At 44.2% G+C, this 16,018-nt stretch overlaps 1 protein-coding gene across 3 annotated transcripts in view; it reads left to right on the plus strand.

The window, feature by feature from the left end:
* The window catches only part of evla (Enah/Vasp-like a), a 35,345-nt gene that overhangs the window by 16,764 nt on the left and 2,563 nt on the right, over positions 1 to 16,018 (plus strand). For 2 of the 3 annotated variants that reach the window (XM_041953490.1, XM_041953488.1), the window contains exons 2-8: positions 4,400 to 4,568; positions 5,303 to 5,483; positions 10,909 to 10,966; positions 11,171 to 11,229; positions 14,833 to 15,086; positions 15,250 to 15,365; positions 15,655 to 15,682. In XM_041953490.1, coding sequence (XP_041809424.1) covers positions 4,400 to 4,568; positions 5,303 to 5,483; positions 10,909 to 10,966; positions 11,171 to 11,229; positions 14,833 to 15,086; positions 15,250 to 15,365; positions 15,655 to 15,682 — 865 coding nt within the window. Of the gene's footprint in view, positions 1 to 4,399; positions 4,569 to 5,302; positions 5,484 to 10,908; positions 10,967 to 11,170; positions 11,230 to 12,155; positions 13,086 to 14,832; positions 15,087 to 15,249; positions 15,366 to 15,654; positions 15,683 to 16,018 lie in introns of all 3 variants that reach the window. The other variant, XM_041953491.1, reaches the window with a different exon arrangement.

Consider the following 16,018-nt stretch of genomic DNA (forward strand, 5'->3'; position numbering starts at 1 on the left):
CTGTAATATTTTTATATGAACACTTGTGGTTTGCTTATGATAAAGAGGTCAATGATACTAATGAAGCTGCAAAGAAATATTACCCGACTCTGCAGTTCATCTCAGGTCTATACCACGTGCTCGCACCTGTTAGCTCATCGTTAAGATTTTGCTGTTTAAATTGCAGCTTTATTGTCTTGATTGACTCCCACAGCTGTCATGAGCGTCATTTTCAGCAGCAGCAGGAAGCTTTAAACATCGATATGCTACGTAGCCAGTGCCAAACAGTTAGCGCCTCGCCGGTGAGCATTTATAGGTTTAGATAAGACGATAATATGCCAAAGCTTTAGTTAAGGTTTGTCCTGCTGCCTCCAAGATTTTGACAAAGCAGGAAGAGCACAGGTGGAGTTAATGACATTAATCATGGCTGCCTTCAGAGGCGAATGCATGTTCACTCCCTGACATGATGTGCTGGTAGACTTAATGGAATGGAGCCATCGTGAGTGTTATTAATTCCACCTGTGCTCTTCAGGCTTTGACAAGTCATAATGGCTGCAGTGAAAAGGGTCTATTGCAGGCGTAAATCATCTTTGCACGAGGATGAAATTTCATCTTCCACTGATATTCTCTTGACTTTTCACTCATTGCTTGCTTCATCGGCAATACCGCATCGACAGAAGTGCCATATTCGCAACAGTCATTTTGGCTTATTAGATTTATCACTAGAATCGTCTTCGAACATAAGTAATCGTGGAATCGTTTATTCTGAAATCAGGCTTTCTTGTTCTTTAGTTTGACCTTCAGTTAACTTCCTGTCATGTACTTTCCAGCATTGAACATCACTTTGATTCATCGCGTTATTTTAATGTCACTGATTGTGATTTTCAGCAATAACTGACCTTTCTCAGATTATGCCGTATCGCCTGCTATCCCTCCATCGCAAACACGTCGTCACTCTGTCTTCTCTGCCCCTTTTTTTTCCCCGCTGAAAGTATCCAGCTTTAGAGCATAATGGGCCTCTAGATTTTTATTTTTTTTAGTTGGTAGAAGCAGCTGTGATGTTCAGCAGCTATCATGTGCCCTATTGTGCCTTGTCTCCTCTTTGTCATGTGACCTAGGAAGAGTCCACCACCCTCAGTAACTAGATCACACACAGAAGCATTTAGCACGCTGTCAGAAGTGGTGGGAAGTCTTTCTTTTTCTTTCGCTGCTCTGTGAAGGTCGAGATTAGCGCTTTAGTTTAGTTCATGCAGCAACAGGAGCTAACTAAGAGAAATGGTCTCGGGCAGATCTCCATCCTCTTTCTCTTCTTTTTTTGCTCTCCATCCCGTGATGTGTTGATTGAGCAACGCGCTGTATGAAAAGAAGCAATAGACGAGACGCCCGCTTTATTTCTGACTGCTTGAAGGGAACTGAAACCGTCAGCAGCGTCAAGCTGGAGGCACTCCATCCCTCTGGCCCAAACTGCTCCAGAAATAGGGCCTGTTTTTGTAAGAAGATCCATCACAGAGATCCAGCCGCCCCCCTCCTCCCCTCCCTCTCCTTTTCCCTGTGAGACTCTGGTGGCCCGTCGGGTCTCTGAAGTGGAGAGAAGTGTCTGTTATGTGATTAGAGAGTCTGTTTAACTTATTTAGAGATGTAGGAAACATGATGTCTGTAGTTATCTCTGATGGTTTTGCATCCAGAATAGGAGCGTCTCCTCGACTGTAGAGGCAGTGAACTTCTCAGATGGCTGTATCCTCCAGCCCAGCTCCAGCGGATTATTATTTTCCACTGGAAAGCACAATTATTGTTTCTTGTCTTTCTTAATCTCAGCATATATGGAGGAAGGTGACATTTGCACGAGGTTAAGGATGAATGTTTGCTTCTGTGTCAGGGCGGTTTTGATTTTATCTGGAGTGATTTGTCGGGTTCAGACTCTGTGCCATGTTGGAATGTGTTTGAGGAACTTCGCGTTCACATTTGCTTGTGTTACTGACAAATGTGCTTCCTGTTTGAAGTTCCTGTTTGTCCGTAGATGGAGGATTGATTGTGTAGCCATTTTTCCAGCCATCAGCATCTACATCGAGACTCACGTTTGTCTTACTTTTGCCCATTTTTCAAAATGTCTCCATTGTCGTGCATGGATTGTGTTTTAATGGCTCTGACGTGATATTGCTGCTGGTGAACTGATGATGGATCATGGACAGAGGGAGGGTGGTTGGAATCGTGGGAGTTGTTGCTGAAATCCATCTGTCAAGCGAGCTTTAAAGGCTTCTCCCTCAGGAACTCCATGATGGCTGTGCAGTCTGCACTCTTTTTAATATTGTTGCATGGAAATAAACATGTGTATACACCCGTCGTGTGTCAAACAGGTGATTAAACTCTGAGATTTTCTGAGAAAATAATCATTTTTAGATAGATATTAGCTGTCTCTAAATATCACTTTGTTTCAGATGCTATCAAGTGCACCAAACAACACCGTTAAGACCACTTTGTTTCACTCCCAGAACCTTGTCTAACATAAGACTATATATTTAGAGAAGACCTGCATCATTTGTGTGAGTTGCAGTGCTGTGTCATCCCTGCTGAGTTATCTGAGGCTGTTCAGACCACCGGAAAGGAGCTGGAGAGCAGCTGATGGCAGGAAATGAGAACAAACCATGCTTTCGAGCGATCTGGGGGGGCTCTCAGGTGTCACGCTGACTTCCTCCTGCAGAGTGGCACGTCGAAGGAAAGGTTGTCAGAGGAGGGCCGTCACGTGTTGGTATTTGAATGTCACCGCTCTCCTCAGGGCCTTGGAAATGAGTCCTCGTAATCTGCGTATCCACATATCTCCTTTTATTACTTCTGCCATTCTTATTGTCAGTGTAATTGTACTAAATTGCGAGGGGTATAACGTTACACTGTATAATCGCATTTACTTCAGGCTCTCGAGGTAATAGAGCAATTCATCATACTTTTGGTCTTTGTCATCAGTTCTGGCCTTTTCATGCTCTCAGAGCAGTGGTCTTGTTTTGTGTGATGCTGCCGTGAAGCCTCTCTAAAGGGGTCAGGCCATATCTGCTGTGTTAAATTTGATGATGATTTTAAACCTGCGACAGTTTTGTCGATTTGTCAATTGAAAGAATTCAGTAATTTTCAGGCAAAATAGTAGCCGGTTCCATCTTTTCTGGGAGAAATCGCTGCTCTTCTTTGTCATATGTGGATGTAAATTAAAAATCTTTGTTTTTTTTCATGTGTTGATGATAGGTAATGATAAGTAGTTTTAAGTTCCATCCCTGATAAATGCTGTTGTACACTTTTTCCACCTGATCCTATCCCGTTTGCTGCTTCAGTGACCGGATTTCTGTTTTCTTTCTTTATTTCATGTCATCTTATTGCATAGATTCGGGCACTGAAGCCCCCCGACAGTCAGTCAGTGCTGGTTAGTTTGCTTCTCTTGGCCTTCGTGCCTTCAGGCTGCTGATGTGAGTCTCGCTGCCAGAGAGCAAGGCCCTGAGGGGTTGAAAGTGAAAATGAGAGAAGCGTTTAGTCACTTCACAGGTACTGCAAGTTAGCTGCGCTTCCACCTGTCCGAATCACCTCTCCACCTGCTGTTGTGTTTCCACACTGAGGCAATTGTAGCACTATCAGACACATATGGTGCTAGGGTCATAGCGTACATATATACGTATATATATATATACAGCTCTTTCCCTTCTGAACTCCAGCTGTGTGTCTTGAAAGTGGTAATTTTGTGATGTTATTTGTCGTAACCACATAAGTCAGTATCCAAACGTGTCTTTGTAGTGAATGAAATCCCTTTCAGCTCTGTGGTTGCGAACATGATTATTTTATGCTCCCTCGTAGCTGTATGTGTGTGTGTGTGTGTGTGTGTGTGTGTGTGTGTGTGTGTGTGTGTGTGTGTGACTTTTCATTTGCTTTTTACCAAATGGGTCTCCAGCTGGCGATACGCTTGCTGATCAAACACTCCTTTCGCGTTTTTAACACACTGTGTCATTACCCAGCGTATCGCGCACACCCTTCTGCACTGCTGCCTCTAAACAGTTCTAGATGTGCCGCTACGCCACAGTAAAGGCACACAGGAGGGAAAGGGGAAATTTCCAGGCTTCAGTTTTAGGTTGAGGTCTTGTTTATAGCTTTTAAAAATGGCTCCTCAGCACACAAATGCTGTCAGATTTCTACAGTGGCAGTATGTTATTCCTAATGTGGTAGAAAGGTGTGGCTCCCCAGTGACCCCCTTGGCTAACCAGATAATCACACAGTAACTGTGTTTCACTGGTTTTATTTTAAATCACCACCATGACATGTTTCAGCTTTTTTCAAGAGACCAATAAAAGAAGATAAATGAACTGGATCTCTGAATGTCTCTCATAAGTTGACAGAATGATATTTCAGTATTTCACTGGAGTCTCATGTTCTGTCTCTCCTCCATCAGTGAACAGAGCATCTGCCAGGCGCGGGCCTCGGTGATGGTCTACGACGATGCCAGTAAGAAGTGGGTGCCCATCAAGCCTGGGCAGCAGGGCTTCAGCCGCATCAACATCTACCACAACACTGCCAACAACACCTTCAGAGTGGTGGGCGTCAAACTGCAGGACCAGCAGGTGAGAGACGCAGCATCACGCTGCTGGCGGTGAGAGGACGCTTCTGATTGCAGTGCTGGAGCTGCAGTTACACGTAGAGCTCATGATATCTCCTCACTCTGAGATGAGATGATTCCCATGTTAGCAACTTGCAAGTGTTCACATGATCAAGGCCATAAAACTACAGAGCTGGTGTGAGGATTAAGATACTGTGCATTGACACCATATCCATTGCATTGGATTTAATTACACTGAACGATGCTTTGGCTGAAGTTTCACAGTCTGAACTTGTTGTGAACACTATTTACAAGTCAGAAACTAATAATTACGATAAGTCTGATGACATAAATGCAGCATTAGCACTGTCAAACAGAGTTTAACAGGATTTCCAGTTGAGAAAAAAATACTTTTGTGCCTTTAATCTAATATTCGTGCCTTTTTAGGAATTCGTCAGTTCAGGAATGTGTGTGTCTCCCACTTTTATAATGGATTTAACCTAATGTGATTGCCGAATGTGCACCATGATGGTTGTAGAGTAAACCCTGACTCTTTGATTGGCTTGTTTTGGCTCCAAAACTTGATGTTAATTGTTCATGATTGAAAGTGTATTAGTCACTTGCTATAATTACAAGAAAATTATACTAAGAGACAGAACGGCTGGTGAAATGTGGGGGGAGAAAATGAGTCTTTTTAGCACATGATCAAATCTACATAACATTTTAATCCACAGTTTCGTTTTCTTTCCTCTGTTGAAGGTGGTGATCAACTACTCCATAGTGAAGGGCCTGAAATACAATCAGGCCACCCCGACCTTCCATCAGTGGCGTGACGCCCGCCAGGTCTATGGGCTGAACTTCGCCAGTAAGGAGGAGGCCACCACCTTCTCCAACGCCATGCTGTTCGCCCTCAATGTCCTCAGCTCGCCTGACAGTGGAGGTAAGGATTCATGAAATATGGCATGAATTAATGGTCTTGGTATTTAATTAGACAGTCCCCTGTGTTGTTGAGCGCTGAGGCCCAGGTTTAGTGTTTGCCTTCCTGGCAGGTCATGAGACATTTTCTGAATGTCTGAGTCAAATTAAATGGCTTATCTCAACAGAGAAATGACTGATTGGACCTTATCCTGTTGTTGGAAACCTGCTAATGGACCCTTAAATGGATTCTGGTCCAAATTACACGCTACTGTCTTTAACTGTCATCTGTGATCAGTTTAAATCTATTTTTGCTCTCAAAAAAATGTAAGTTAACCACAATCATCATGTATCATCTTGAAACAGGATGTACTTTATATACAGGATTCATCAGAATGTTGAAGGAGATTGAGAATGCCAAAGAAATACATTCAAATGGCACAATCTAAATTGTTAATTGTATGTCCACAAATAACACATTACAATGTTCACACTGAGGTGTCACTGCTTATCTAAGCTGTACTACCCTCTGCTGGTTACAAACATGTACTGCAACCACACTATGCACACACTGAACCAAACAATGGAAACTATATCTGAGGCTGGTTAGTTACTGACTGGAAATGTTCTCATTTAAAGATTATTTATTTTGGCGTTTTCATTTTCATTGCAATGCTTTACTTTTAAGTGCTTTTCAAAGTAAAACATGACAACTCTGTGTAGCAGGGGTGCAGCAAGATTAGTGAAACCGGTAGATTTGTAGTTCTTTTAAACATGGACAGTGAATAAAGTCAGTTTGAACCCTGAACTGTATTTGAAGCCAAAATCACGCCTACTCTTGGTTTACTAAATAGCATCTGACCAGCTCTGGTTACGAGCTACTTATAAGCAGCGTGTGTGTGTGTGTGTGTGTATGTGTGTTTGTGCGTGTGTGTGTGTGTGTGTGTGTGTGTATGTGTGTTTGTGCGCGTGTGTGTGTGTGTGTGTGACAGATAGGATAGAGAGAGAGAGAATATCTGTGAGTGTTTAACTGCGGTGTCATCCCATCCTTGTGACTCTCCCATTGGTGGGGGCTAAAATATCTCATATGGAGCCTTGGTGTCGTACCCCTCCGCGCTCACAGGGCAGCCCTCCTTTTTTGTTTGGGTGCATTTGGATGTGGGATCATGGGCCTCGTCATGCAAGGCAAAGACGAAACACTTCTTAACTTACTTAACCACATTTCTTCCGCTGTTTGATGCTGAAAGAAGTAACGCAGGGACTTAGAAAGTATCACATAGTATCTCATCATGCTGACTCCAGAGATTTCACCCGGTGTCCTCAGGAGGGTTTCTTCAGCCATCATCATCCTCAGTAAGTGTTGTGCTGTAGACACATGTGTTCACCAGCTGTGCATGTTTTCATGGTAGCAGAAGTTGTGCATCAGCCATTTTTTTACTGTGAAAAAGAGAGCATTGTGTTATTTACAGTGATGGAGAGTATCTGTTTTTGAGGTGTACAGCATTTCAATTTTATGCTACTTTATCCTTCGACTCCACTACATGTCAGCTGGTAATATTGTACTTTTGATGCTGCTTTATTTATTTGACAGCCGCATTTACTTTGCAAGGTCAGATTTTGCATAAAACATACGATAAGCTTGCAAAATACAATGCATTTATTAACTGTTAAACTACTGGTACCCAACCGTTGTGGCTGCGGCCCTTTACAAGAAGCAGTGTCTACTTTCAGACTTTCAGATGTCTGTGTTTGTAGTGATATTGCCTCTCAACATGATGGTTTCATTTAAATCACTTTTTGATGCCCTACAAGTTCCAATATTTTACACAAAAAACATCCAGAGAGACTGAGGATCAGGATGAAAGACAGAGAAGTGGTAAAGGTGGTCTGGTATTCTACTGTGACACATATATACAGTATTTATTACTGTGCAGTAGTGTAAATGCTGTACTTACTCTATCTGGACCCACCATGCGCAATTTGTGCAAAAAGTATGAAATTCTACAGAATTTTTGGCAGTATTTTTTATGGCAATAGATATGTTTTACACATTTTTTCTTTTATATAGTCCTTTGTATAAAATGTACATATGTATAGTCAGCTTTTATTTTGTTTTTTTTATTTCTCTATTCTGTTACTATTTTTTTCCTACTGCTATTACCTGCTGCCTGTAACACCCGGATTTCCCCGGCTGGGGATTAATAGAAGTTTAATAAAACTCTTATCTTATCAAAGAGATTGTTTTTAAAGAAAAAATGACAAGAGGGAGGACACATAACATACCCATTAGTCTCCTGAGATCCCATAAAATGCTGACAAGTATGATCAGGCCCTCCCCTGGGCTTGCTGTTCTCCAACCTGTTCTCTGACTTCACCGTGGCAACAGCCTCAGCTGTGCCATACACCTTATCTGCAGCAGAAACACAAACACACATATGCACAGATACACTGGGTGATTTTATTGTTTGTCATCTTCACATCTATATCATTAATGTCTGCAGAAAGGTTGTGAAGTGTTAATAAAAAGCCCCGGGTTGTGTTCTGAGAGTGAATCCCCGAAGAGTCACCACCAAAAATACATAATGATTAATAATTGATGGCAGGTGAGCCAGGGAGTCGGCAGGTGCGCGCACCACATTGTGTGTTTGTCATATTTGTACCTGTATGTTTATATTCCTGAATCACTCCTTGGAAATTTATGTCTGTGCAACAAATATTGCTGCTGATGCAAACAAATACAAGTCCCACAAGCATTTCTGCTGCCGGCCATCACACAGCTTTTAGCATCGCATTCATTGTGATCTGAAAGAAGTTCTAAAAAGCTTAATTAAACCTGATCAAAGCAAACTGTTATATTTTATTTCAGTGTCAACTCGTCTTGTAGACAGAGGGAGTTTCTTTGCCTTTATCCCTCAGGATATTTGTTCAATTTAATGTGCAGTTTTTCCAGCTGAGCACATAATTATCATGGACTAACGAGCAGAGTTCAGGGGAGTGTCAAGGAGCTAGAAAACGAGACATCTTCAAGCCTCACCTCTTTTGTCTGTGTGTCTTGTTATAGTAACACAACAAAAGAAATCTACTAACCAGGTCAGCTGTGGTAATATGTCATTATCAGCAAGTGATACCTGCATTCTTAGTCTGTTAGTTAGTGTTAGTAAAACCACCACTTTTATGTTAAAGGGATAGTTGGTGTAGTCGGTGTATTGGCTACAGTAGATGGCAGTCGGCACACCCCCAGTTTGGAGAAGCAGTACAAGTACCGGCACAGAAGCCGAGCGATGTACTGCTGTGGGCGGGGGCAGCAGCAAAACATACATAGCTACCTAAAAAAAGACGCACCTAAAAAAAAAATCAATATCAGTTTAAGTGTAGGCTATATTTAGAATATTTTCACGGCCTCACCTTGACGTCAGACAGCCCTTTCCAACAGGGAACTGAAGCCGTTATATCCATCTCTGCTCTCTTCAAAGCCACCGGGGTGCTTTGACAAAAACAGTCACTTTACCTTGCAGAGCACAGGAGATACTCTTCTACCGCTGCTTGGGGCGGATAGTTTCTCCGAACTAACGTTTTAAAACAACAAAGTCACACAATAAAACCAACAAAACCAATTGAGACAGAGAGCGACCAGCAACTCCCATGTTCTGCAATGTAAAATTATTGTTTTTGTCAAGGGAGTTCTTCATTAGAAACGGTCTGTCTGATGGCAACGTAAAGCAGATATCCTAAATATAGCGTACGCTTAAACTGATTCACAATTTGTTAGGTGGCCTTTTTTTAAGTGGCTAAAATATGTTTTGCTGCGTTTAGTTTTGCTGCTTAGCTTCCGTGCTGGTGCTCTCGGCTGCTTCTCCAAACTGGGAGCATGACAGCCACCATCTACTGTAGGCAGCACACTGACTATGCATAAGTTCCTCATACAAGCCCACTTAAACAAACCTAAATTAACCCTTTAAATCTTTGGAGTAAAAGTCAAGTCACTTTCATTCATATGGTCAGGAATTACAAATATATGTTAAAGGTAATAAGTTGAAGAGTTTGAGGCAAAAGGAGTCACGTTTTAGCCAAAAACCTTTGTAGTCTATTAATGGAAATCTCTTGTATGGCTCTGTCTTACAGTCAAAACGTGCACATCCGATGCAAAATTGCAGTGAATGTGAAAATACAGAAGGCTCAGGTGAACTTTGCAATAAATTGCACTTGGTAAAAGAAATCCCACGCAGTTGTAATGGTCATTTTCAACCCTCGCTGTGATCCAGACCATGCTTTGAAGCCACAGCTCTGCCTCGTGTCGACTGCCCCCGTGGCCCTGCCCGCCCACCCCATGCTCCAGACGCAGTCAACGGAAATATCACCCGTGGGTGTTGTTGATGTCACGATGGGCGTTTAATGACTGGTATTCTGGTGATATGTGATCAGCGCTCTCCCTGTTAATAGCCGCCCCAGAATGAGGCTCTAACTCTGTCACTTTGAGGCGGGGGGCTGAAGCCTGTCTGCAGTTGGTCAACAAGCAAAGTGCTAAACTGAGATAATCATGTGGGTGATGGTAACTTCACAAAACAATGCCGACACGGTGACTTAAACACTGATGAATTCTCTTATACAGACAGCCAACCCCATGTATTATTGCCCTGTAGCTCATGTTACATATGTTTTCACATTTGCATGATCTTTTCTTTTGCTCTCTGAGCTTCTTTTCTGCTGTGGTTTACAGTCGAGATTCCTGTGGCTGGCAGCATGTTGGGCAAATTACATTCTAAACAGCTTGTCGGCTCTCCAGGGCAAAGTACCTCACATGATGCCTGCTGCGCTCAGTGCAGTCAATAAACACAGCTTCCTGAGCTCTCTGTTGGGACGGTTTTACATAAGATAGTTTTGAGGGCTTGTTTACAGATGGAAATGTATCTCACAGTTAGTCCTTATTGATCTCACTCATCTTATGCAATGACTGAAAGATGTTGCACACAGCGAATCCTACAAACAGTCCAGAAAGACACGAGATAGCTGCACATTTCAACAGCATGAGAGAACATATGTAATAAAAACTAATAGAAACTAAATGCAGAGTGATGAAATGCACTTTCATGCTGAGAAATACATGCAACGAACAAAAGCAGCATAATGAAGAACGGGGAAAACAGGTCAGGAGAACAGGAAAGGAGGATAAACAAGAAGGAGAAAGAGCAGAGACAACGACCACCAGAAGATGGTTTGAAGAAGAGGAGAGAAAGACAAACACCAAGGAAGAAGTGGGAGGAGGAGAAAGAGTGAAAACAAACAAGGTGTAAAATGACGAATTTAGACAGAACAAAAGAGAACAGAGAGGAGGAACTTAACACGGACAGAGGGCTGAGGCGTGAGGGGTGTCGGGGTTGCTGATGTTTCCATTGATGCTCTTTGTTGGTGTTTTCATGCAGTTGATCTTTTGTCCACCTCGTGTCTTTCAGGTCCAGTCGTCCAGCGCCAAAATGGGCCCTCCTCAGAGGAGAGCGAGGCACAGAGGAGGTACGATTTCCAACCGCCGCACACAAGAGCAAACACGAAGCTGCATTTGCACAGAAATAAATAGATAAAGAAAATTCTGAGCATGTGGAGCAAAGCATTTCAGATGAAGATACCTCTAAGCTAATCCTGAGACGCAGCTTCAGATTTCAATTTGAGGACAGTGCAATGTTCTGGACTGTAGTGTTATAACCTTACAATCCATAGGATGATGGAGCAACATCAGATGGCGCACAAGGAGAGGGAGCGACGAACGTCAGGATCAGGTGAGGCTTAAACAAACGCGCCCACACCCAGCTGTGTTACCACACACACACACACACACACACACACACTGTCTTTCACAGGCTGCTCTGGAGACCAAAATGAATTGAAGGCTGGCGTAGCGCTTTCTCCTAGCTACACAAACATTTTAGAAATAAACGGTCAACAGAAAATCCTCACGGCACACACTCCAGCTGTCAATAAACAACTTTGCAGCGGAGCAAATGGATGTTTGCTCTGCTTTGTCTTTTTTTAATGAGGGATCAGTGTCGGGTCAAGCAGACTTTACTTTCCCACAGCAAACAGGTGATTTCATCCTTAACAAATGCCAGAGATTCCACACCCTAATACGGTAGGTTCCTAGGTAAACAGGCTCCCCCAGTGTGGTTTTGTGTTAGTCTCTCCCACTTTAGTTTCAACCACTGCTCCCCCGGTCTGTACGCCCTTATGCTTTTTTATCCATGCACATATATAAATGTTCAAGTCTGCCCCTTAAATGCACATACAGACTTAAACATCCCCCTTTGTCCCTGCTGTCAGTGGCGATATCAGTACCCCCCTGTCCCTGCAACATGCTTTACTGCCATCCCTTTCTTCCAGCTACTGTTGGGGGGAAATGCCATATGCTTTCTGACCATGGCTCAGTCATGTTGCATTCTGCTGCTTGTTCTTTTTATGATAATTTGATTCTTTCTTATTTGCTATTGGCTTCCGTTTTTTGGATTGCTCCTGATTTTCTCATCTTTACTTGCTTGGTTGCTCAGTTGGTTGCTTTTCATTCTTCTCACGTTTTTCTCTTTTCTGTTTTCCTTTGTTTGTTGCCCTCCTCCGTCCTCCTCTTCGTCTGCATCTCCTCTTCCTCTCTCTCTCTCTCTCTCTCTCTCTCTGTATCTCTCTCTCTCTCTCTTTCTCTCTCTGCCCGTCACAGTCGTTTCCACTCTCCAATATAAAGTCTCCACCCCTCCCACCCACCCAGACACTCCTCCTGAGTACAGACAGTACAGGGCTAGCACACTGCCACCCTCCTACGTCCGTGTGGCCTCCTCCTCTCCTCCCTCCTCCACCTCCTCCTCTCCCTCTCAGGAGAAAGAGGTGGGGGCTGCTAGGGACAAGGCCCAGCTCTCCTCCCAGCTCTCCACCTCACTCGCCTCAGCCTTTTCCCCAGTCCAGGCGGGAGTGCCCACCCAGGGCCGACAGGTCCGTCAGATCCCCCTGTCTCCTCCCACAGCAGCCCGCCAGCTACACCTTCAGCAGCAGCTGCAGCAACAAGACATCATGCTCCCCCCTAAACACGGCACCTGGTCCGCCTCCCATTTGCAGCAAATGTACGCCCAGTTGCCCCCTTCCTCCTCCCCTCCAGTTATGATGGCTATGCCTGTGAAGCAGGGTTTGCCCCCGCAGCCCATCCTCCCGATGGCTCACCCTCTCCCACCCCTGAGCACTAGGATGAAGCCCCCACCTCTTGACCCAAGCACCGTGACGGGCCCTCACCAGTACCCCCAGCACCAGCTCCACCCTCACTCCAACGGCCAGCCAGACGACTCCTACTCTCCTCACTCTCAGCATCTGCCACTCACCCCGCAGTACTGTGAGGCCATCCCCCTGCCCCCTCTGACAGGCCAGACAGCCCCAGGCCCCGCCCCCAGCCACCAGCCCCAGTACGCATCCACCTTCCACCCTCAGCAGCAACAGCATCCACAACAACAACAGCAGCAGGTGTACTACCAGCAGGCCCAGCCCCCCACCACCACTTCCTCCTCCTCCTCCTCACCCCCCTCTTACACTGCCATGTCTGACGGGGGCTCGCCCAAGAAGACCCCCTCCCCCGTCCCCCAGCAGGCCCCCATGGCCAGCAGCAGTAAGTATGAGGAGAGAGGAGGAGGTAGTCTCTCAGCAGAGGGATGTTCTATGTTTTACAGTGTGTGTGTGCGTGTGTGTATGTGTGTCTGTGTGTCTGTGTCTGTGTGTCTGGGCTAATATGCAAGAGAGTGTCACTCTAGTGAATGCCCCTCACCTATAATGTTACACATGAAACATGCACGTGTCATCTGCGCACAACACTTAAAGGGTAACACAACTCAGTCCTATTATGTTTTGTGGCACTGCATAATTCTTATAACATTTCTACGCGACATAAACCTGACTACAACAAACACCTGTGTGGTCTTGCAGAGCCTTTAAAATACTGTTTGAGCAGCGCAGAACTCATTGACCCTTTCATACATAGTTCTCCTGTTTCAGCACAATGCAGCAGGACAATGGCCCTTTGACTTGTCGTAGCACGAAAAGCACAGGTGTTACTGATAGCATTAACGATGGCTCCGTTCTATTCAAGTGTCACAGCAAGACATGACAGTGAGCCAGCGTGACCTCGAAGCTGAAGCGGCTAAATGGAATTCAGACATCATTCCTTTTATTATTTACACCTACTGCGAAACTTCAAAATGTCTTCTGTGTAAAACATGCAGGCAAGCAACCAGTGTTTATGTGTGTTTATGGCCCGGTATTTGAATGTTTTTGACTAGCCAAGTCAGTCACCTGACCACTATCCAGCCCAACAGGTGTTTCATGTACTGAAAACAACACTGAAGCAAAAATGTCCCCGAATTGGCTGCAGTAGGAGAGCGTACAGATATCAGTGCATCATAAACTCCAGGAAGTCATTGACTGCAATGGATCTGCAAGCAAATATTAAATATTATTACTTTATTTCAGGATGTGTGAACTTGTGCTGCAGGACTGTGTTAAAAGGGGTAACAGTTTCTACACTGTTCATCTGATGGATGTCACCACCCTCAAATTAAAGCCCAAAGTCGGCGCTTAAATCTCAGGTTCATTTCAGAACCAATGGGCTGGTGTACAGGGACAGCACACTAAAAATGCATCACAGCCCTAATGCTAATATATGACATACATTTTTTAGATTGACCAGACCTAGATTGAGACATTGTAGTTTTCATTTAAGTATGCCCTGGAAGTCATCCTGCAAAGACTATATAACCCACTTGAATTAATCAAAGTCAACGTTTTGTCGCCTTAAAGTTACTTTGTCACATGGTTATGCAGTTGCAGGCAGTTTTTATTGCCCTCTGTGTCATGGTTCAAGAATCTGTTCTGCTGTTTTATATGGCTGCTGCTGTCACTTTCACAAGCTATGTTGCAAACATAGACATGACAGGATGATATGCAGGCTTCAGCAGTGTGTTGTTTTAAGGCATCTTGGACGTTTGCCTTAAGCACTTAATGAACCACCAAGCTGGAGTTTTCAAAACCGTGCACATTTGCAACTGTATTACCATGAGACCACAATAAAACTTGGCACTGAAATCAAATGGCTGCCCTTGAAGTAGAAAAATCTGAAAACTTTACACATTTACGCATTATGAAAGCTATCTATAATCAGTCAATTTACCAAATAACCAATATTCTCTCATCATAAATACCTCTAGTGTGTAAATCATTTCCAGTTTGCTGCAGTTATTCGGTTTTTCTTACTCAGTGAGAGTTCATATCATTCCTCAGGCGGACTTCATACAACCTTCCAAAGGGCAAAGGTAAATCAACCCATACAGCAATTAACCAACATCAAACTCTGCCCCTCCCAGGCCCCCCTGTCTCTGCAGGTCACCCAGCTATGCTCTCTGTGGCGCCTCCTGCAGCTGCAGTTCCAGCACCCATGGCTGGTCCTCCAGCCCCACCACCACCACCGGGTCCACCGCCCCCAATGGCAGTGCCCCCACCCATGCCCCCTCCACTCCCCACTGGTGGAGGGCCTCCTGGGGGCCCGCCTGGAGTCCAGCACCAACCCTCAGGACTGGCCGCAGCACTGGCTGGAGCCAAACTACGCAAAGTACATAGGGTGAGCCTCCGTGTCCAGTCCTTCTGGTTTTATCAGGTGTTGATTGTTGAAGCCATGTTATTTGTGTATTTTATGGGAATGAGGGGTGAGGACACAATGCTGTCAGTCCTGAAACCGCACCCCCAGCATGAAACTGAAACGCATTTTATATTGTGTTCGTCAGGATGAAAGCAGTCCGCCTGGGTCTGGTGGCAAAAGTGACTCCAACCGGTCAAGTGGTGGCAGTGGTGGTGGTGGGGAGGGACTGATGCAGGAGATGAATGCCTTACTAGCTCGCAGGTAAAACAGCCACACACACACACACACACACAAACACCTCTCACCTGACCACTACATTAATCAGAAACATGAGAAAATACCTGTTGTGTCATTCTCTCACATATTACACCAACCTTTTCCTTTTGGTCTTCCTGGTTCTGCCTCACCTGCAGTAAATGTTTATCTCTAAAAGGAAATAAGCTCTTGTGTTCCAGTATTTTCTCCATGTCTCAATCTTTCTGTAAAAGTCACTGGACGATTTTTGTGTCTATCTCACTGTTTGCTCGTGTACTCGCTTCCTCCCTCATAGACGGAAAGCTTCAGAGAAACCTGATGAAGTAAGTCTTGTGCCTTGTCTTGAGCAATAGTTTGATATTTTGGGAAATTGTTAATGTTAGAGAAGATTTATGCCACAAAGAGGCAACAAAATCCACCTACTGGTTCCTGTAAAGATCACTTATTAATCCACTGTATACATATTATTTTGTTTAATCTGTGCAAAAACTAGAAAGATAATGGCCAATTGTGTATGTTGTGGGAGTGGCTTCATTGTTAGATATGAGAGTGTTATCAATCTTCTAGTGTAGCTCTCCACAATGTGATTCTAAAGTTTAACCTCTTTGGGAAACTTACAGTAAAACTGATTGACTGTTGTGTAGCGATAATTTATTTCT

This window comes from Chelmon rostratus, chromosome 15, assembly GCF_017976325.1.
Source record: "Chelmon rostratus isolate fCheRos1 chromosome 15, fCheRos1.pri, whole genome shotgun sequence".
Taxonomy (NCBI): Eukaryota; Metazoa; Chordata; class Actinopteri; order Chaetodontiformes; family Chaetodontidae; genus Chelmon; species Chelmon rostratus.